The sequence below is a fragment of the Colias eurytheme genome, chromosome 23 (assembly GCF_061535395.1).
Source record: "Colias eurytheme isolate Ceu_HAF_F1 chromosome 23, ilColEury1 Martin Lab GWU primary, whole genome shotgun sequence".
In the NCBI taxonomy this organism is placed as follows: domain Eukaryota; kingdom Metazoa; phylum Arthropoda; class Insecta; order Lepidoptera; family Pieridae; genus Colias; species Colias eurytheme.
In genome coordinates, this window is record NC_143002.1 from 8,247,716 (window position 1) to 8,271,953 (window position 24,238).

At 33.7% G+C, this 24,238-nt stretch overlaps 2 protein-coding genes across 2 annotated transcripts; one reads left to right on the plus strand and one right to left on the minus strand.

Moving 5' to 3' along the window:
• Window positions 1–1,941: 1,941 nt before the first annotated feature.
• On the minus strand, window positions 1,942–16,878 carry Hr96 (Nuclear hormone receptor HR96). The gene is made up of 8 exons (XM_090115322.1): window positions 15,919–16,878; window positions 13,961–14,092; window positions 7,701–7,809; window positions 7,277–7,390; window positions 6,513–6,638; window positions 5,616–5,699; window positions 4,752–4,964; window positions 1,942–3,569 (listed from the first exon to the last, which is right to left on the minus strand). Exons 1-8 carry the CDS (start codon window positions 16,620–16,622, stop codon window positions 3,369–3,371), a joined length of 1,683 nt encoding a protein of 560 aa, XP_089971448.1. The 5' UTR covers window positions 16,623–16,878; the 3' UTR covers window positions 1,942–3,368.
• Window positions 16,879–18,898: 2,020 nt separating this feature from the next.
• LOC149898429 (heparanase) lies at window positions 18,899–24,057 on the plus strand. Its single transcript, XM_090115291.1, has 9 exons — window positions 18,899–18,902; window positions 19,139–19,256; window positions 19,873–20,006; window positions 20,357–20,560; window positions 20,975–21,149; window positions 21,408–21,636; window positions 22,328–22,572; window positions 22,887–23,356; window positions 23,483–24,057. Exons 1-9 carry the CDS (start codon window positions 18,899–18,901, stop codon window positions 24,055–24,057), a joined length of 2,154 nt encoding a protein of 717 aa, XP_089971417.1.
• The last annotated feature ends 181 nt before the right edge of the window (window positions 24,058–24,238 follow it).

The following is a 24,238-nucleotide window of genomic DNA, read 5'->3' on the forward strand; positions in this document are numbered from 1 at the left end:
CCCGTTCCCTTGATAAAACCTATCCTTTGTCCTTCCTCAGGTCTCAAGCTATCGCATTTCACGAAATGCGACCATTTCACGAAATGGCCAATCATATCATGAAATGAGCAAATTTACGATATGGCCACGACATATAGATAATTTGCAAACAATACTAGCCCGTTAAATAATACCCTTTCTATATTGGGGCTTGTCTTAGGGCAGATCTGCCTTTAAATCTTTAAGGAATATAGTGAGCGTATGAGTTGAGGACAAAATAAATAAAACAACATGGTTACAAACTTATATGATATTTATTGTTCTCATTCTTAAAATAATCTTATTTATAAATCTAACAACAAGTTTATAAAAATAATTTCTGATCACAACAATATATTTACAAAATCTATTTAAAAATAAATAACGACAATTCCCGCTTATAATAACATATTAAAGTAGTTAACATAATTTTTGGTATAATTTTTAAATATACAGAATAAACTACAGTATAAAAATAATATATGTTATAATAACGCTACATCAACTTAATAAAATATTAATAAATAAGAATGCATGAATATAATTATCTGCTTTGGGGTAATTTAATAAATAACAAATAAAAATTTAAAATATCATGATAAAATTATGTATAATTCTCTTAGCCACAACGTATATGTTATGTGCCTTATTTATTACTAGCTTTCCGCCCGCGGCTTCGCCCGCATTTTCAGAGAAAAACCCGTTCCCGTAGGATTTCCGGGATAAAACCTATCCTATGTCCTTTCTCGGGTATCAAAATATATCTATACCAAATTTCATGCAAATTGGTTCAGTAGTTCAGGCGTGATTGAGTAACAGACAGACAGACAGAGTTACTTTCGCATTTATAATATTAGTATGGATAGTATGGATATTCACAATGCATGTATGAACATATGTATTCAACAGTACTAGATAAACTAACGAACCTCATCAGCAAGTGGTTAAAGTCTTAAAATCAAATCAAATGCTCATAATTTACTCCAAAGCACAATAATTGTTTGATAAAATATAAATAATATCCCTATACGGAAATAATTTCTACTAACATATGTTATAGACCGGGAGATACTGACACAAAATTTCGAGTCATTTGTAACAGGATGGCGGTTCTACAGGGGTCTTAGTACGCAATGACAAAAAGAAAAACGATGGCGTGAACGCTGGTACCGGCGGCTTAGTCGCGTGGGCGTTAGTCGAACTCGTCAGAAAATAGCGAAAGTCAAACGATTTGTAACAGTATGGCACTTATTTTTCCTGTAAGTTTGAGGATCAACAAATATAAATACAAAATTTCAAAGATCTATGTGTTGGAAATCTTCACTTATATAAATTAATAATAAATTAAGTTTTCAAGTATGACAGCACTTTTTCCCCCTACTAGAAGTATGGCAAATATAATAATGGTCACATTTTATCAAATACTCTCCAAAAATCCAAATGCAATACTGGTACAAAAAGTTTGGCGAAATAAAAATTTTTTGCAGATTTTCGGCGGTATGGCGACCATTTGGAATCGTCCGAAAAGTATGGCATGGCGATTTTCGTAAATGGCTGCACGACGATAGTTACCTGTGCAAAAGTTAGCCTGGTACAAATGGTTGAATGATTGTTTTATTTAAATCAACACATTCGCGTCGGTATGGCGGGCTGTAAGTCACACCGGAAAAGTATGGCATGACACTACCGCCTACTACTTTTTTATGGGCTATCGGTAAATTCTAAAATTTTTGTGTTACAAATCGTTTGACTTTCGCTATTTTTCCGACGAGTTCGACAATCGCCCACGCGACTAAGCCACCGGCACCAGCGTTCACACCATCATTTTTCTTTTTGTCATTGCGTACTAAGACCCCTGTAGAACCGCCATCCTTGTTACAAATGACTCGAAATTTTGTGTCAGTATCTCCCGGTCTATTATTTAACCCGTTATGAAACAAAAAAACCATCAATTCATTATTTAATGATAAAAAATGCATTAAGGCGCTCTGATAGATTTATAGAAATACAAAAATTGTGACATCCATGATTTGTGTAAATTTTAGCCTTATTCTAAAAAATGTTGTCCTTTTATCCCTTAGAGAGATCAAAATAATTTTACAATATATATACATTATACATTTTAATTAATAATAATGACATAAGAATAATTTTAAACAAAACATAATAATTTATTTCAAAACTCGGTCACATCTAACGTAAAATTTTTAATTATTAATTAAAAAAACATTTTTTTTCTTAATTTGAAACAATAATAAAATACATATTGTATATGGATTATTAAACTGATCAGCGTGAAAGATAAAAATTTATATTCTCTAGCGTTTTATTACATAGAGTCCATTTTGTTTCATCATAGATTAATTAAGATTTAGACTTTTAATTTTTAACATAAAGAATGTGAATTTATAATTTTAAATCAAAACAATCAAACAACTCAATTTCAAAACGAAAAATCTCAACAATTAAGAAAATTCCATAAAATTTTAAACACAAAACATAGTTATGATTATTAATTACCAATACTAGCAGGTCTATCATATAATTATCGAATTAGCCAAATAATTGACACAATGATATTTTTATTTTCCCATCCTAAATCAGCACCACGGCAATAAAACAACAATTTCATTCATGTAAACTTTTACAAGTGTTTATGAAAATGCGATTCAACTAAGAAAAGGAATGCCTTTATGTCTCAATTTCGTTCCATATCTTATTTGAAAAATATTATACACTTACAAATCCTTTGGTATTACATTAAGGGCCGATTTTTCAATGCTTGGATAAAACTTATTCGTCGAATAATGTATAAAACTACCATTTTAAAAACGTATTCTAATTGCCCGTATTTGACAGTTTACGTGACATTTTAATATTATCGTGTAATACTTTATTGGACGGATAAGTTTTATCCAAGCATTGAAAAATCGGCCTATGATTTATTTTCTTCATACTTACGACATCATTAACGTTATTATGTATGTGTGTAATCTTACTCCGATTTCAAATTGTGTGACATCATAAAATGGGGCCTCAATCCTATTATTAATTGAATCGCATAGTACATTTCGTCCTATCACAAACACTATTTCATCAACCGAGCACCCATCCATCCTTCCACCCCACTTAACGTCGCTTACCCTCTATACTACAGTCAGTCAAGACATTCAATTGACAATAATTCCAAAAGTTTTCAAACTTCGGTCAAGTGAATGGTACATTGGGACGACAATAAATCTCATTTTACAACCTTGTCCGCAGTCCGTACCATTCACTTGACCGAAGTTTGAAAACTTTTGGAATTATTGTTAAATTTTCGATTTCGAATGTCGATTCTGACTGATCTTCTAAGCCGGGTGGTGTTTCAAGTCAAATATCTCCATGAGGAGCGGTTCTATGGGGTTGACATCTAGATAGACCCCAGTGACTTCGGCTGCGAACCTCCTGAGTTCCACCGTCTTCTGGATTAGCTTCAGGAAGGTGGACTTCGCTTCACACCCTGGGTATATGCTCTCTAGGTATCGCCGGAGGAGGTAGTAGTAAGAGTTCTGTTGTGGTAAAAAGTAATATAAGTGAGAAATTAAAAACATGCGCTACACAGACCAAAAAGTTTGAGACAATGTAATAAAAGTTTCACTTTAAAAACAGTTGATAACGGGATGGGAAGCCGCGTCTTTCACGTAAAAAAAAACTCATTTGAATGCTTTAAAGCTAATTTGTAGTGGTGTGAGTTTTTATTACTGTAATATTTAGCGTATTAATTTCTTTAGCTTTATTAAATATCAGTTAGTGTAAAATTAGGTGTAAAGCAAATTTTTCATTTAGAAATATATAAACAAATTTCCACTAACACCTTCATAAACGTGGGAAAGATAATTCACATAATATTACAAATTGTGAAGAAAAAAAAAGTAAAAACTCTCTCAATAGTTAATACGTAGCAGTATGAATTCTGAAGTGGTAATACGTAGCAGTATGAATTCTGAAGTGATAATACGTAGCAGTATGAATTCTGAAGTGATAATACGTAGCAGTATGAATTCTGAAGTGGTAATACGTAGCAGTATGAATTCTGAAGTGGTAATACGTAGCAGTATGAATTCTGAAGTGGTAATACGTAGCAGTATGAATTCTGAAGTGGTAATACGTAGCAGTATGAATTCTGAAGTGGTAATACGTAGCAGTATGAATTCTGAAGTGGTAATACGTAGCAGTATGAATTCTGAAGTGGTAATACGTAGCAGTATGAATTCTGAAGTGGTAATACGTAGCAGTATGAATTCTGAAGTGGTAATACGTAGCAGTATGAATTCTGAAGTGGTAATACGTAGCAGTATGAATTCTGAAGTGGTAATACGTAGCAGTATGAATTCTGAAGTGGTAATACGTAGCAGTATGAATTCTGAAGTGTTAATACGTAGCAGTATGAATTCTGAAGTGGTAATACGTAGCAGTATGAATTCTGAAGTGGTAATACGTAGCAGTATGAATTCTGAAGTGGTAATACGTAGCAGTATGAATTCTGAAGTGGTAATACGTAGCAGTATGAATTCTGAAGTGGTAATACGTAGCAGTATGAATTCTGAAGTGTTAATACGTAGCAGTATGAATTCTGAAGTGTTAATACGTAGCAGTATGAATTCTGAAGTGGTAATACGTAGCAGTGTGTTCTAAAGTCGAAACAAGAATTTTTTTCTTATCTTACCTATATATATTTTCTATCTACCCACCTGTTCCAATTTAATAACATCTCTATGCACAACTTTAGCTCGATCCGGGCTGAACAGTAGTATAGCTGACATGATCAATATAACGTGTTCATCCGTTCGATGTGCGGCCGCAAATGATCGTATGAACGCTTCGTGGGATCTATATATATCGCCTGGAGCTAGTTTAAGCACCTCGGTGCGGATACTGCCGAAGCGTGAATGACTGTGCGGTAGCTGGAAGAAATATAGAAATAGCAGTTTAGTTTGATTGGGAAAAAATTGAAAAGAATCCAATGGAAACTGTAAATAACTGTGCGGCGAAAATATTGTATACTAGTTACTGGTAAATTATTATTTTCTGTATTTGGACGATTCAAAATCGCTTCTAAACGAATTCTTTTTGAATAAATTAATATACTTGCCATGGTTAAAACACACTTTGAAATATCCTACTATAATATTATAAATGCGAAAGTTTGTGAGGATGTGTGTGTGTGTTTGTTACTCTTTCACGCAAATACTACTGAATCGATTACAATGAAATTTAGCACACATTTAATTTGATTAACACATAGGATAGGTTTTATCCCGGAAATGCCACGGGAACGGGAACTATGAGAATTTTTCTTTGAAAACGCGGGCGAAGCCGCGGGCGGAAATCTTGTATAATATAAGTAAGAATATTGCCGTTTAGAATGGAGAAATACAAAATGCATAGTGATAACTTTCTCATTATTAACTTTGCAAACAATACTGTCATACATAGTACAAAGACAACAAAAACAGATATCATTTGTGCTACATTTGAACTTTGAAGTATGTGAATATTGACGAAGCAATCAATCAATACAGTCAAGCAACATAAATAAATAATAAATAACGTACCTTCCACTGATTCCTCTGTCCGTCGTACGTCATAGCGCTCCGTAGCACTAACATTTCTATGCAACCGCCTTTTAGCAACGCCACCTGGTGGAACATTATATGTAACTTTAATATATGGTGTAGAGTAGTGCTGCTGCCCCCAAGGTTGCCCAAATAATAAAGCCTTTACTTTAATCACTTTTAATCCTTTACAATATGTGTTGTTTAAGCTAGCCGTTATGCACTACTGAATAATAATCCATACTAATATTATAAATGCGAAAGTAACTCTGTCTGTCTGTCTGTTACTCAATCACGCCTAAACTACTGAACCAATTTTCATGAAATTTGGTATGGAGATATTTTGATACCCGAGAAAGGACATAGGCTACTTTTTATCCCGGGAAAATGACGCAATCCCGGAAATCCCACGGGAACGGGAACTATGCGGGTTTTTCTTTGACTGCGCGGGCGAAGCCGCGGGCGGAAACCTAGTTCTATAATAAATGTAGAAAGCGTCGGGGAAACAATGTGGACGCACACATATACAAAAAGCTCGATCAGCGAATTGCATATGTGTGTCCCTACATTATTCCCCCCCTTTTCAAAAAAAATTATACACCCCAAAATATAGATTATAGAACATTTTGTATTTTTTTTTGTACAAGTAGGTATAGTCTTGCAAGACCAATAAGTTTTTACTAGCTTTTCTACAACTTAACAAATTACCTACCTTGCTGGTTAATCACTTTATCTTTAAAAAAAAATCGCATCGGGACAGACAGACAGACCGAAAGCAGGAAGTGACTTCATTTTTTTGTATATTGGTATTATCAACTAGTTTAATTGAGTTTAACTTTGTACTTCTACAAAAATATTATCGAAATATACTGTAAAATATATTTTAATGACATTTACCTGATCCTCTTCACACATATTCTTAAACGCATTAATCTTTTTCGCCATTTTGATAAACCGCCGTATCGCGACCGCAGTAAGGTTCACAATCGTTATTAGCCTTGGGTCATGCTTGTTATCGTTTGCCTGAAAATTTATTTAAAATAAATTATTATAAGTTTTTGTATTTAACAAAAATATCAGTTCCTGGTTTATTTATTCATGTTTTTTTTTAATGTTGAAATTAATTCAAAACAATGGGAAATTAATGTAAATATTATCAGCATTAATGCTGTATCAACATTAGCACTCATAAATTTTACTTAATGTGTGTGTGTCATGTGTGCATGTGCGTATGTTTGTGTATGTATTATTAATGCGCGTGATCTTGGACGTGTCTGTGTGTATTTCATGTGTGTGTGTGTGTGTGTACAGTCACTTTAAAGTTTCTTGCCATTTCTACTTGGTAGAGATTACACTCCGACCCAGTTTCAATAAAAAAAATTAACTATTCCTCTATAAAAGTTTGCCGCCTCCTTGGTACAGTGGTTGACGCGTGAGCGTAGCACCGAGGGGTCCTGGGTTCGATTCCCGGTGGAGACGAAGAAAAAAAAATGTCTCGGTCTGGTAGGACACAGAAGGCTGATCACCTACTTGTCCATAAAGAAAATCGATCAGTGTAACAGATGTATAATGCATCTGCCCCTTACCCCATTAGGGGACATGGGACTTCACTTTTTTTATAAAAGTTTACATGAATAAATATATAATTATATTATATATACCTTAATACCAGCAGAACTAGCAGTGTCTCCAATAAGCTGAGAGAGATCATCGTCGATGGGTGCGTGGAGAGCTTTATTGGCCACTATAAGTTCGTTTAGTTTCGCTCTTTCTACCTGAAAATTATTAATTAATAATATTTTTATTGTATACATGGAGATGTTATACACAAAGTTTAAACTAAATATTTAAGAGTATACTAATTGTAAATTTAATTTAAATAGTGTACAACTAGAAAAGTATCCCTAATTAAATAAATTAAAACAAATAATTGTAAGAACATTCTTGCAAATTAAATATTTTTAATTTAAAAATCATTAAGTAAAATAGGAAACTCTGGTTGTGAAATTATTGTTAAAATCGCTTAAGTAGTTCTTATTAGTTACAAACATTCATACATACAAATGTTTATTCTTAAACAATTACCTCATTCAATTCCCGCGATGAGCCGCTGCAGTTATTCAAAGATGTGTATGCTTCAAACTCCAATTTGATAGCTTCACATAATATTGACTCCATTGAGTTTGGTTCTATCCTGTAAAACAATTTAATTATATTAGTATAACTGATGTTACTTTGGGGGATGATGTTACTTGCGTCCGTGGGATATACCATCTAATCCTAGACCCACCCCACACGTGTCCCCTGGGTGGTGCCAATCAAGTAACAACGCCGAGTCTCAGGCGGCGGTTAACTATCCTGACGAGCGAAAGCTTGCAAGATGATGATAGGAAATGATCATCAGCCCGTAAACCCTTGGTCATGTCTCATGGGAACGGTGGTCTTGGCTTAATCGCCTGGGCCAAGAGGTAGTCCTCCTCTATAAAAAAACCCCAATTCTAAGGTGGGATACGCGCCGATAGAATGAATGGTTGATGGGTTATCAGCTCCTAGCGCCAACCTCAATGGACCTGGCTAACATTGTTGTACAGTGCCTTCACATGGGAATGGGCGTTACCCTGTGTGTGACTTTCTAATCGACCCTACTCGTGGGAACAGAAATGGAATTGTCTCAAAAAAATATAAAAGCTACTGAATCTGATAAAACGCAAAATAAAACACTAACACAACAAATCTTTCACCCAGCCTTGTTCAACAGGACTAGAACTCAATCTTTAACGAACCTAGACCACCCTACTCCAATCCAAACACAAGCATCTACTTGTCACACTGAAAATGATGTATGGACAGAAGTCCCTATCAGAAAAAGACAGCGTGATAGTCCAGAAAACAATGCAACACAAAAACAAAAAAAACTTGACACCTACTGGCTAAGTCAAACTACTCCAACTTCTAACAGCTTCTCAGAATTAGATAAGGACGTCCAAGAACCAACAAATAGTAAGGATCTTGAAAAACCTGTCAAACCACCTCCAATATTTGTGGACAGAGTTAGCAACATAAAACCATTGCTTAAAATGTTAGATGACGTAGGAGAAAACAATTACGAGGTGAAAATCCTCCGTAATGAACAAGTCAGAATACAACCCAAAACTGCTGAATTATATACCAAAATAGTTAAGGAACTGAATGGAAAAAACACAGAGTTTTACACATATAAACCTAAACAAGACAGATGTTTTAAAGTAGTGATTAAAAAACTTCACCCATCTACTGATCTGGAGGAAATAAAAGCTGAATTGGAAGCATATGGGCATAGAGTACAAAATATCTGGAATGTCAAACAAAGAATTACCAAAAAGGCCTTGCCAATATTTTTCATAGAAATAGAAGCCAACAGTAATAATAAAAACATTTATGACCTAAAGAGCCTACTACATTGCCGGATCAAAATAGAACCACCTAGACCGAAGCGAGACATACCACAGTGCGCAAACTGCCAGCAATATGGTCACACTAGGAAATATTGCTTCAGAAAACCAAAATGTATTAAATGTGCTGGTGATCATGCATCAAGCAACTGTGAACGCAAAGGAAGGTCGGACTCGGTTAAATGTATACTTTGTGAAGGAAACCATCCTGCAAACTACAAAGGATGCTCTGTTTACAAAGAACTTCAAAAAATAAGGTACCCCCCGGAACCAATTAAACAAAGACATGTAGATAAGCGTAAAAGTAATCTGAACAAAGAAACGACAAACCATATTAAAGAATTTTCCGACAAGCTTACGTATAGCCAAGCACTAACATCCAAAAATGAGGGTTCTCATTCACAACAAAATAATGAACTGCAAAAAACATCAGAGAAGACCACTGACATGAGGGAAATGATGAATACTATGACACAGCTCATGCAGCAATTGACTTCTATGACTCACCTCCTGATGGAAATAATGACAAAATTATCACATTCAATGCCCTAAAAATTGTGATATGGAACGCTAATGGGCTCCCACACCACATCCTCGAAGTTGAGATGTTCCTAAAAACAAACAAAATTGATATCTTCCTATTATCTGAGACACACTTCACAAATAAAAACTACATTAATATTCCTAACTATATTTACTACCAAACAATGCACCCAGATGGCACAGCACATGGTGGTTCCGCAATCCTAATAAAAAATAACATCAGACACTATGAGACACATAAATATAGCACTCCTGAAATACAAGGGACAAGTGTAGTTGTTGAAGACTGGCGTGGTAATCTTACTGCCACTGCACTGTACTCTCCACCAAAACATAATTTAAAAAAAGAAGATTATATCCGCTTCTTCAGATCATTGGGACCCAGATTCATTGCAGGTGGGGACTACAACTCCAAAAACACTCTCTGGGGATCACGCTTAACCACTCCGAAAGGAAGACAGCTTCAGGCAGCCTTAAATGACCTCCAATTAGAAACGGTGTCTAGTAGTGAACCAACTTACTGGCCAACAGACCCAAGAAAAATCCCAGACTTGGTAGACTTCTGTGTCATAAAAGGCATTCCATTAAATAACTGTAAATGCGAATCCTCTCTAGATCTGTCATCAGATCACAGTGTAGTGCTGGTAGAAATATCTGAAAAAATTATTAGAACTGAACCTGTGACACGGCTGCATGGTAAAAATACTGATTGGGATGTGTTTCGCAGAAGTGTAGAGTCCTGTATAAACCTTAAGTTACCACTGAAAACCCAAGAAGACATAGAACAAGGTGTAGAACATTTTAATTACTGTGTTCAGAATGCAGCCTGGAGCAGCACTCCTGCTTCCAAAAGGTATGACAAAGTGGACTGTCCAATGCCCATTCGTGAGCTGTTAGCGGAGAAGCGAAGAGCGCGTAAACTGTGGCAGCAAACCAGATACCCAAATGACAAAAGACGTCTTAATACCTTATCAGCCAAGCTCAAAAAACTACTTCAAACTGCACGAGACGACAATATCGAATGTCACTTGCGTAATCTGGACGCCAAGGCTTCAAGTGACTATTCGCTCTGGAAAACCGTAAAGAAGCTGAAAAGACCCATCAGTCACAAGCACCCTATTCGGAAAAAAGATGGCACATGGGCAAAGAGTGATCCAGAGAAGGGAGAAACCTTTGCGTCTCATCTAAAGGAAGTCTTTGTTCCAAATCCTTGTCAAAAAATTATGACAACCGATATGATGAATCGCCTTAAAAGCATTGATGATCCCTACCAGCTTGATCTCCCAATAAAGAAAATAAAAAAGGGTGAACTTATAGCAGTTATAAAAACTCTGAAACAGAATAAAGCTCCTGGATATGACCTTATAACTGTTAAAACGCTGAAAGAACTACCAGACTCAGCATTAATATTTTTGACTCAGTTGTTCAACTGTATAATATCGAGAGGCATTTTCCCACGGCAATGGAAAGTGGCACAGGTCATATTGATCCTGAAACCTGGTAAGGCTCCAGAAGAAGTGTCGTCTTACAGGCCGATAAGTTTGCTTCCTACTCTTTCCAAAGTAATAGAGATTCTTTACTTGAAAAGGTTGAACTCAGTTATAGAAGAAAACAAAATCATACCGGACCACCAATTCGGATTTAGACAAAAACATGGAACCACAGAACAAATTCACCGACTGGTAGAAAAAATTCACAAAGCTTACGAGGCCAAAAAATACTGCAGTGCAGTGTTTCTTGACATATCACAGGCTTTTGATAGAGTCTGGCATCAGGGCCTACTATATAAAATAAAAACAAAATTACCAACTAATCACTTCATATTTCTCAAGTCCTATCTAGAGGACAGACACTACCAAGTAAGGCAAGGAGAATATGTTACGACCCTTCACAAAGCTCACGCCGGAGTTCCCCAAGGAAGTGTACTCGGTCCTACACTGTACCTGCTGTTTACAGCAGATTTGCCCATGACAGATGGCGTGGTAATTGGAACTTTTGCTGACGACACTGCAGCCCTAGCGATCCACGAAAATCCAGTACAAGCTAGTGAAAACCTCCAAGTCTGTCTTGATAAAATTACAGATTGGTTATCAACCTGGCGAATTAAAGCCAATGAAAAGAAGTCTGTACAGGTAACATTTGCGACTCGTTACGGCTCGTGCTCACAAGTGTCTCTCAATGGTGTACCTATTCCTCAGGCCGATGGCGCGAAATACCTTGGCATCTATCTGGATCGCAGACTCACATGGAGAACACATATTTTTACTAAACGTAAAGCCCTTGGCATTCAACTGAGAAAAATGTACTGGCTCCTCAACAAAAAATCTAAACTCTCGTTGGAAAATAAATTACTTTTGTACAAAAGCATCATTAAACCAATCTGGACCTATGGGATCCAGTTATGGGGAACTGCTTCCAACTCCAATATCGAAATTTTGCAAAGGTTTCAATCGAAAATGCTTAGACTAATCACAAACGCTCCTTGGTATGTTACAAACCAACAGTTACACCACGATCTTAAAATTCGAACAGTTAAAGACGAAATCAAGCACTCTATGAGCTCCTACAAAAAAAGACTTGATAAACATCCCAATGCTTTGGCCATGGATTTAATGAAAAACGACACAAGATTCCAAAGACTTAAAAGAAAAGCTCCCATAGATTTATAATAAAAGAAAAGAAAAAAAAAAAAAAAAAGTAATAACGGCTGGCATCACTGGATCGCTCGCCCTACAAGTCTCAATACATTCATAACCAAGTGCTGAATGTTCTATGAACAGATTGCATTTACACATACATAAAAAAAAAAAAAAAAAAAATATTAGTATAACAAATTTTTTATTGTATACATCCGGATCCCTACTAATATTATAAATACGAAAGTAACTCTGTCTGTCTGTTACTCTTTCCCGCTTAAACCTCTGAACCGATTTTGATGAAATTTGGCACAGACAATCTTTAGACCCTAAGAAAGAACATAGGCTACCTTTTATCAAAACACCACGCGGGCGAAGCCGTAGGCGGAAGCTAGTTATTGTATACTTAAAATAAAAAAATTCTAATTTTAAAAATTTAAGATTGTTTTAATTTAGCTTTTTTGTAATGTAGTTACAATTTAAGTTTAATTAAAATTATTTCTCTTTATAGATAAACAACCGTTTATAATTTTTAGAATAAATAGTAACATTCATAGCTTTCATTGAAAATAACCATTTAATGCAGTATAATTTTAAACATGACCTAACTTATATTTCCCTATTTCCTACCACCCAGACATTACTCAGCATATGATTCAATATTTCTGAAATTGCACACTCATTCACTATTATTTATAATAGTTAGTTTCCTTCTTGTTGGTTTCATAAACTTATTTTATAAAACAATTAAAAAATGCTTATAAGAAGAGAATACACTTCATTTTTTTAAAACTACATATTACATAGTGCAACCATTATAAAAAAATCGAGCGTGTGCGGTGGTGGAGGTGTGTGCCGAGCACACGTATCAGAAGTGAAACTTCTTTGGCAAGATTCGAAGATACCAAAATCGTCGCTTTACTCCATGACGTGACGGTATTGCCATGACTCACGACATGATTATTGATTATTCTAAACGCGCAAAAGAAGTTTCAATTCAAAAGTAGCTTATGACATTGTTTTAAATTTATCTTTCCTAAATCCATTAAAATCGGTGTTACAGTTTAGCCGTGAAAACGTAATAGATAAGCAGACTTTCGTGTATTTATAATATTAGTATGGATTAAATTTTATATAACTATCGCACGACCTTCACAAGAGATCACCATACGCGACATTTTTATCGAATCAAATAAAAATTGATTACAATAGTGATTCCATTTAAAAATGCACACATAGCCAATAATAGTAGTGTGATAAAACTCAATTGTCTGTGTATTCGTCTCTGCTAATCTTTAAAACAGATGTATACTAATATGAGTCATTTTTGCCATAATTACAAAAACAAAGATAAATAGCCTATAGAAGATGGTTACTTTCTAGCTTACTAATGGTTAAATTTATCGAAACAATTGGATTTATCTTTTCTCTTTATCATATTAGTTTTATTTTTAGGTAGTTATATAAATATAGGCAGATAAAACAACCTATCATTCTAGAAAATTTAGTACTAATACACCAAAAAGTTTGAGTTTGAGTGTCTCCTGTTGGTCTTAACGTGATGATATTATATAGCCTAAAGCCTTTCTCAATAAATGGACTATGTAACACCAGAATAATTTTTCTTATCAGACCAGTAGTTCCCAAGATTAGCGCGTTCAAACAAACAAACTCTTCAGCATTATAATATTATAGATTAATTATTATAAATCGCAACAATAGATCAAAAGCTAACCTTTCAACGTCCTGTAGAATCTCTCTCGCCTTGTTAACATCAGCGTCATTACTCGTGGACGGCATCTCTTCACAAACGTGTTCATTGCTTGCTTCGTTGTGCACCATGGTATCACCGTTTGTTAATATAGACCTGGAGTTATTTTAATGTGGTTATGACTTCTGATGTGACTACATCTGCAGTCAAGTATTTGTACAGTACTCCAAAATTAATAATGCGCATGCAAATCTTCGCTAATTGTCGTATTTCCAAAATGTATTTCATTTGACTAAACAAATTTTACTAAATTATGCATGAAGAAAATGCATTTAACCACTCTATATACATACATATCGTCTTCGGACGCTCCGGGAATATGACAGTTACCGAATAGTAACGAAGATTTCTATGCGCATTATCACTTTTGGAGTACTGTACACTCATGCATTATTATGATTTATAATTTATATTAGTGTAACGTTACAGCCAAATCCACCCGGTAGTTTTTGAGCTTATTTGTTACTAACATACATACACATCTGTTCTATGTATAATATGTATTAACCCATTGACCACCGTAAGCCCCGATCGGGGCGCGACACAATAGATTTTCTATTGTGTCTGTGATTCCGAGGACTGATGGATTAAGCATCGATTGAATCTTGGTATGGTTAATGAGCAAGCATAGACCAAAATTTGATCAAGAATCTTTTTAATATAGATAAGTAGATATTCTAGAAATTATTTATACAAGGTCATTGAGTAAAAATGTAAAGAAAGTTGCTAAATCGTAATTAGTATTTTGTGATAACAGATTGTTTTGACCTTGATTTATTAGTAAGGAGTGTAAGGAATCAGCCTGAGAAATGTATTTCCATAACTTGAAATACATCTTTATGATAAAATGACTAAAGTATAGCTTTGTAATGTAGATAGATTATTCCTAGTTATTGTAATAAATACTACCAAAAAATTATTTACACTACCAAAAAACTTTATAGAATACAGAAAACTAAATCGAGTTTTAAATAAATATGTAGCAAATGAAGGCTTACAATAACATGCATGCAAATAATTAATAATTTAATTTTAGACTAGCTGAGCCGTGCGGTTTCACCCCCATTGCTCCGCTCTTGTTGGTCGCAGCGTGATGATATATACCCTATAGCCTTCCTTGATAAATGAGCTTTCTAATACTGAAAGAATTTTTCAAATCGGACCAGTAGTTCCCGAGATTAGGGCGTTCAAACATACAAACAAACTCTTCAGCTTTATAATATTAGTATAGATATACAAAACCAAAAATGGTCAGCTATTTGCAAAACTGAGCAGTATTTAAAAAACTAAGAACACAGACAAAAAAAAAAATCAAATACAATTTTTCATATAACCAACTTGCCAAAAATGATATGTGAATATTAATGAAATTTGTGATGTATGTAAGAAAACTTGTTTCATAATATATTCTAGAAGTTTAAGTTAAAAGTTAAAACTATACTACAAAAACTATACAAGATATACAACATGGTTTACTCATATTATTATTTAATTTGTCATTTAGAATATATGTGTGGTCAAGGTCAAAATGATTATTACATTGAGCAAATTGTGTTTTAATGTCTCGCATAAGGTCTTATGTATCTCAAGTTGTTTCAACTTCATTTTGCAAAATATCATTTCTAATATTTTGAAATTTGAGTTATTGAACCCATTTCATTATAATTAATCACTTCTTTGTATAAAACAAAGTTGATTTCCACCGTCAGTGTCAGTATGCTTAGATCTTTAAAATAATTATGTAACAGATTTTGATGGGGTTTTTAAATAGATAATGATTCAACAGGAAGGTTTTAGACAAAGCGGGCGAAGCTGTGGGCGGAAAGCTAGTTATTAATAATAATAAATAATTTTAATTAAAGTTCTTTTAGTAACAAAACCAGCATTCAATATAAAAAAAATAATAAAGCACAACAGAATACCTTATACTATTTTGTTTAGGCGGATCGGCATACATACTGTCAGCCGACTCACTCTGGTACTGTTCCAGCAGCCGCTGCTCATACACCGACCTGTTGATGACTGTCTTCACGTCTATCGGGTGCACCTTCAGGTTGTACTGCGAGTCGGTGCTATGCACTTGAGGGTAGGGGTGGAAGGGGGGCGAGCTCAGCGAACCCTCCATGTCTGTGCTCAGCGGAGACTGCACTGTGCTGTGCGGACTACACGTCGTACTGTTTAACGTGTCGTACTGGACCGACTCCTGTGCAGGCACTTCTTCCCTTCTCATCTTAGAACTTGACACTGTATCCTCACATTCTAACATCTGCCGCTTTCTCGCTCTATTCTCTTCTATTTTTCGTCGCTTTTCAGCTTTATCTTCCTCCGACATAATAAACTCCTTCACCATGCCTACCGCTAAACACTTTTCTAGACGACATTTTTGGCAAAACCGACGCGTTACAACAGTTATTTCACAATTGTTCGAGAAAGGACACTTGAACTCTTTGTTCGTGAGCGCATTTCGACGGAAGAACGCTTTACAACTCTCACAGGATATGGCATTGAAATTGTAACCTAAAGCTTTGTCACCACAAATTAAACATTTCTTTTGCGAACCACTCGACACTTCCTTTTTCTGTCCACTGGGATCCTCACACTTACTGACCTCGTTAGTGTTCTCCATTTTCACAATCGAATAATTCACTTACACATATTAATTACCTAATGGAAATGTCTTTGCCACTTAGAAGTAAAAAAAAGAAGATATATTTTTATCAGCACGCAATCGCAGGCTACGAAACGCATGATACAGATAATGGTTTTTGCACATTACATTACATTCGCGAATTTGTTGGTGAAACTAGATAAGCGCACGATTAATATAAATAATTTGATTGTATTTTGATTCCTGATAAATACTCGCATTATGAGTGGTCTGATGACATATGAGATGTCTGACGTCATAAACATGTCATTCAGCTTTTTAATAACTTATTAATTATCAAATACAAGTCTTTTTGACCTTTCTGGTAAAATTTCGACCTAAGGCATTCTGCCTAAAGGTCGAAATTTTAAAACATTCACAAAACTTCGCCGAAAAGTTGTGTTAGTAAATCAGCGTTTGCCAAGTCAAGTAGTTAAACTTGATTTTGATTTATCCGATTTGTTACATGCAATGATATAATAATCCCCCAAAAATAACATAATTAATAACAAACGTGCTTCTTACTTATCTATAAACTTCGTAAAATAAAATATATCTCTGTCATAAATCATAATATCTGAAAATGTAATGAAGAATACTACTATCCTCGCAGTGTCGGATATCTGTTTAAGATATAAACTTCTATGCGAGCTAAAAATATCATCAAGACATCATTTTATATTCTATGAACATTTTATCTTTCATAATTGAGGGTAAATTCACATCTTATTTCTTGTGACAGTTCAGTATCTAGAAGATTTTTTTAATTATTAAAAGTCCAACTTTGTAGCAGTGAATATAATTATTGTTTAGGCAAAGACAGTTTATTTTTATTTACGTTGAATATGTTTATGCTATACAAAATCGCACCAAAATACCTACGCAGTTTTAAAGATTTAAGCATACTACATAGGGACGGACAGACAGCAACAGCGACTTTGTTTATATACATATTTGATATTTGGACCGCTATGTGTGTTATCATTTTGATATTAAGTTATGATAAATATTTATATTATTGTTTATTGTTTGAAATCGTTAGACGTTAAGTATTAAAACGACATATTATAATCGTCATAAAATAGATTGTTACTATATTCCTCGAGAATCTATCCAATGTTGAAAAAGGAATGAAATTGGATACAGTAGTTTTTGAGTTTATCCCGAACAGACAGACAGTCACGGACGAGGATTTTATTTTTTGTACCATTTTTGGCTCCTCTATTTTAAAGACTTTTTGTTAGTTATATGTCCATCATCCGATTGCAAAGCATTACGTGATAAATTAATATATTATTTGTCTTCAACTCGGAATTAAAAAATGCAAGCTAGCGTATTTGTACGTGATGCAATGTTAATAAACAATTATTAACGTTCTGGGATATTTTGCTTAAATCTGCAAATAATTGTTGAAGTTAGTTGAGATTTTCATACATAACAAAATGTTTCTAGCTGCTATGGGATCTATAGATTTTTCGTTAAGAAGAAAATTATTTATTAACATACAATATTATAACGTTGGGATGTTAATGAAAATCGTTTCTTTTTGCTTAATGTAAATGAGTAAAATATAGATAATAATAGCTGTTGCACTCTAAATACCTACCAAGCAGAAAAGGCAGAAAAGGAAGAATCACGGAAGAATGTTATTTAAACTAGTTAAAAAACAGTTTAAAAAAGTCCTGTCTTGGACGTCCGTGTGTCTGTATGTGCGGATCCTTTTTCTTGTTAACACGATAGCGACCGAAATACTTTACTAATCGAGTCTTTTTTTTTCTCTTACGCTTGAGTATGCTCAGGAATAGAACCCTTTCATTTTTCAGGGTCTGATTCGATGTGGTTTAATTGTTATTAAATAAACAAAAATAATAATTAATAAATATTTATTAAAAAAAAATTATGAGGCGTGCACTTTTGGATTTTCCAAATTATTTTTTTTATTTTTGTTCATTTTTACGTATTTATATCATGTACTGTATAAAATGTGTATATATTTTATTGTGTTCTCTTATTATTTCTACGCTATTCTAAAAATATGTTTTTATTTTGTCCGACTACTTTTTGCGCTTCTTTGCCTTTCTCCCCGTGGTTGCCTGGCAGAGATCACTGCATAGTGATAAGGCCGCCCTTTGTGCTTTCTAATCTTATTTTTGTAACCTTTATGTATATTTTGTTTTTTTGCACAATAAAGTGTTAAATAATAATAATAATAATAATGTATTCATCTTTATAGTTAGCTGAAATAAAAATACTTTATGGGTATTTGAGCATTAAGTTGGTTTTATGACTTCTAAACCTTCTGAGTTGGGACAACTGCGTAAAAAAGAAATAAAACAACTTTGAATAAATTTTTTATATTATTCTCAAGTTTCCCCGTAGCGTGCCGTTTTGGCGCGAAAATAAAACGTTTGTCAAGAAGAACTTTCGTTTAGTTTATGTCAATATGCCGCTTGGGTATTTTTTATTATTTTCTTGTTTTTCTTTCGTTAATTCAGATATTTATAATGTTAAAATAGGTACGGATCATCATGTGAATTTGGTGGATAGTAAGTTTTTAAGTTTCACTCTTGACCCAAAACTTTTGTTTGCTTCGAGCGGGAAATTATATAGCAGGTAAGATTTGTTTTTAATTTTATGTTTTCCGTGTTTTTTAATATTACAGAATATAATTTATTTTTCTGAAATTATTTATCATTTATAGATTTTAAATGTTTACTTTGATAAAAAAAATGCAATAGGTATAAAAAAATTTTATCATAATAATTACAAGTAATATTGTTCTTTAATATAACGATAACTTCCTGTTAGTGAAAGTATTATCAGTGTCGGGTTGGTGTCGGGTATTAGTTCTACAGATTACTTCAATAATATTCAATACATAGCAACAAATTTTATCTCAATAGGTATCATTGAAATTAGATTAGGTACCTATTCATCAATCATTTCTATATCCATTTTGATAAGTTTAATTTATTTTTAATAAGTACCTATGTAGCGTGGTTTGCGAACCACGGTCAAAAATCATAATCCCCTTTGAAAAAAAAAAGTTACGCATCAAAAAAAAAAAAAAAACAATCTGCCAGAATTTTTACAAACACCCAACTCAAACTATTTTCATTTCAAATTTCGTACGAATCGGTGCCGTTAGCCGTAGTTTGTAAAAAGCGTAACAGAAAAACACACTTGTATTTAAAATATTTGTTTTGATAATTTTGTACGTTATTTTCAGCCAAGAATGTAAATGTATGGCATCAGCGTTGTCTCCTGCGTTATTGCGTATCGCTGGACCGTCTACTTCGCATCTCACTTTCAAGAATAACTCGTTGATCATTGAAGATAAAGGTTTAAGTTTGTTTCATTCGGGTACGTAATTGATATAAAGAAATTTATTAATAAAATATTTATGTGTCTATTAACTAGTTAACTAAAAGTATGTGCAATTTTTGTGTATAAGATTATTTTAATAATTAATAGGTATGTATTGACGAATTATTCTAAACATTCAATAGAAAGTTAGTTGACAGGATTTGTATTCGTTTCGTTCGCCAAAAAATATATAGGTTCAAAGTTTACTAAATAAATGAATGTATGTTTATTGACAGTTTTTAATATTTATGTACTGAATATAAATAATTTACTAATCATCGCAAGCTTATGAACATGTGCATGTTTGTGTTTTCCATTTTTGAAAATTAAAATTTAAATTAAAATAGGCGGTTCAGGTCCACAGACTAAAATAAACCAGAGACAATGGGATAGATTCATAAAGTGGGCAAAGACAAACGGCTTCGAGCTGGTCTTCGCGGTAAATAATAACGAAAGAACTGCTGGCGTATGGGACACGAGTTCGACCCTTGGTCTACTTGGAGCTGCTGATAAAGCTGGCTTCAAGGATATTCAGTGGCAATTGGGATATGGTATGTTGAACTAAGAATAAAAGTTGTTTAAAATTTTCTAATTTTATCATTGTGTATCATTTGTGTTTATGCTAATCTTTTTTAATACATGCCTAATATTATCTTATTTTCGTTTTTATTTTAATTTTTCTCGTCATTTTCGAATTTTCCGCTAATTATTCATGATGGCTTAATTAATTAAAAAGAGCGTGTGTGCCGAGCACACGTGTCAGAAGTGAAATTTCTTTGACAAGATTCAATTAATTAAATAGAGCGTGTGTGCCGAACACACGTGTCAGAAGTGAAATTTCTTTGACAAGATTCAAAGATACCAAAATCAGTGGCGGTATTATAATGACGCGACCTTAAAATTTTACTCTCAACCTTAAGCCAAAAAAAGCTTTAAAGATTAATAATATTTTTTTCTACCAAAAGAATGTTCCCACCAAACGATAGAAGAATATCTCAACGACGTGGACACTCTGTCCGTGCTGGCGGGGCGCGGGGCGCTCGCCGGTGACGTCACCAACTGCCTTCGATATAATACCACCGATTTTAGAGACTATGTTATGCTGGCTATTGATGTTATGCCTGCTGTGCTTTTGAATGGGTGGGTTTATAGTGTTTATTTTAACAGAAAAAAAATCAGACAGTTTTAGTGTTTCTGATCACGCTTTAATATTATAATTATAGAAATTTTTGTGAAGAATGACTAAATTATTAAAAAATAAATACGATTTTAGTGACTTTATCAGCAAGTTGTGAAACTGGCTATTATATGCTATTTTTTATATTGTTCTCATTGCTTTTACAAATGTATTATTATTGTGTAATTGTAGGTATAAGTTATTATTTTCAAATCATACAGGAACGCATCCTCCCAAGAACTATCTTCCATGTCAGAAAGAGATCGCAAATCTCTTCTAAAGTCACTCACTAAGAGTGATGTGCCACTCTGGGTCACTGAAAAGAGTGAGTACTCACTCGAGTTGGAAAGAGCCGCTGAGTGGCTGGCCAGTTTGGGCTTTGCGGCCAGAAATGGCTTTTCCATACATTTTAGGGAGTTGTTGGAAGAAGAATTATATGAACCTACTTTGGTAAGTAGATGCAAATAACAATAAATTAGAGATGTAACGTATTTAAAACATTATAAAAATTGATAATACGTTCAATTTATTCCATTTAATTCAGAGTCACTGCACTTTCATATAGATTGCAATATAAGTTCGGTCCTTAATTTAACGGTAATTTCACCTCGTTGCTATTGTTAAAATAAATAATATTATAGAGTCATAAATGAATCTCATTTTATTCAAGAATTTATTACGTGACGTAATAGATTTGTGATTTTTTTTACTATACAAAACACAGCTTCCTATTATTAGCTCGTTTAAACAAAAAATTACATAAACTCCTTCATAATACATGATATAAAGTATAACATGAGACATTTTTAAATCTTATATATAAAAATGAATCGAAAAAGGTGTTGGTAAGCGCATAACTCGAGAACGGCTGAACCGATTTCGATAATTCGTTTTTTTATTATATTCCTTGAAGTAGGAGGATGGTTCTTATGTAGAGAAAACGTAAACATGTACCACGGGCGAAGCCGGGGCGGACCGCTAGTACCTAATAGATAAAATTGACCATGAGGCGGAATGATGAGGCAGATGATTGTGTTTTTTCTATTCTTTAAAACTGTCTCATTTATAGAGCATTTGCTTTAAAATTAAATATCAAATGTATACTTAATAAACATAATTATTTCCACCATTTCAACTACAGAGCTTCTACATGGCGCTCCTATACAAAAACCTAGTCGGCGAGCGTGTACTAGACGTAGACATGACAATATCCAAGGCTAGTTTATTCGCACACTGTACATCGCTGCATCACAAGCCGATACCCGGCGCACTTACACTGTATGGAGCGAACATGGATACCGAACCCGCTAGATTCTCGCTCAAACTGTCGGAGCGGGAGGAGGGGGGGGATATCATGCAGTTTATATTGGGGCATGATGAGAATGGGTGAGTTTTAGAAGATAAATGTTAAATGGATTTTAGAAGTTTTAAAATAGTAAAAAGTATTGTTGTATACTTGTTGGAAGAAAGTGTGATTGTTTTTAAGTACAAACGATTTGAAAATAATTTATATTATAACTTAATTAGTTGAAGACAAAATATAACACCTTTTACATTATTGAATACAATGAAATTTCAAAAAACACTCCTTTCTAAATTTTGGAATAGCACCATCAAAAATAATAATTTTCCAAAGATTCTATAGATAAATAAAATAAAAGAGTAGTATAATATTTAACAGTATCATTAATTTGTTCCAGAAATATTGTAGTTAACAGCCACGTTATGTACTATGAAGGTGATATTCGACCAGTTGTTAAACGAGTCCGTCCATACAAAACATTACTCATAAACCTGCCTCCTAAATCATTTGGATTCTGGGTTCTAGCCAATACAAAAGTAGACGCATGTCGTGATCTTAATGATACACAAGACAGTATAGAAATTGTTGCTTTAAGCCAAGAAGAGACTAGAAAAGTTAAGCGATCAATAGTAAACAACGATATAACAGATGCAGTTGATGAAGAATCTATAGATGGAACAAACAGTGGAATGCTATACGAAAATGTCGCTTTAAAAGGCAGAATTGATAGCATAAATAGAGATTTGAAGAAAATGCAAACTATATTTCAAAGTAAAATGAACGAAGATGCTTTAAAACGCCTCCGACGACATGTTGATAGTAATCATGAACGAGCAGAAAAGAAGTTAAGGAATCGATTTGATGTTGGTGAATTAAAATCAAGTCTTGTTAAGAGATTATTGGATATCACTGATTTAACGGAACCTCTAAACAATGTTATACACAGAGTTCAAAATACTAATAATTTTATAAGAACCAAACGATTTAAAAAAGAAAGAAAAAATAAGAAACGTCCAAAAGTTAAATCTGCTGTTGAAACAAGAGATAAAGGTTCAAAAAATGAGGATGAAAATAAAGTAAAAAGGAAAGCAAAGATATCCTCTGCAAATAGAGACTTGCTAGATACAAAGAAAATTATTCGCAATGAAGATTCATTACAAGCACTAGATAATAATATTGGTTCTCGAAACGAAATATCTAGGAAACGAAGAAGCATTTATACTAAAAGTGGAACTGATAAAAACGAATTATCATCAGAGAATGAAATAGAATTAGACAGTAAAGAAAATTTAAAGTTTTCAAAAATTTTACGCAAAATAAAGAAAATGGGTAAAATACCTTTTGATATGATTGACGTTAAAACTGACAATGAAGATTTTGAAGATCAAGATGAAACAAACGCTATTGTTTTAAAAACAAAACTAGAAGACGATGGAGCTGTTATAAGAATTAGTGAAAATCCGAATTTTGGTTTTATAGCGACAACTTTAGAGGACTTTTTATCGTTATTAACAGAATTGAATCAAAACATGAAGAAGGCTTGGAGAGCTGTTAGTTTGTTACAATAAACAATCAAATATTGTTAAGACTTTGTAAATATTAATATTAAATGGTTTTAATTTATAATTTGTTTCATTTTATTAAATGAAAGTAAACAAGGTGTGTCCCGCAGTTTCGTTGGAAAATAAAACCTAGGGAATAGCTTGTATTTCTATAGTTCGTTTTTTGTTTTATGGAGAAAATCATAGG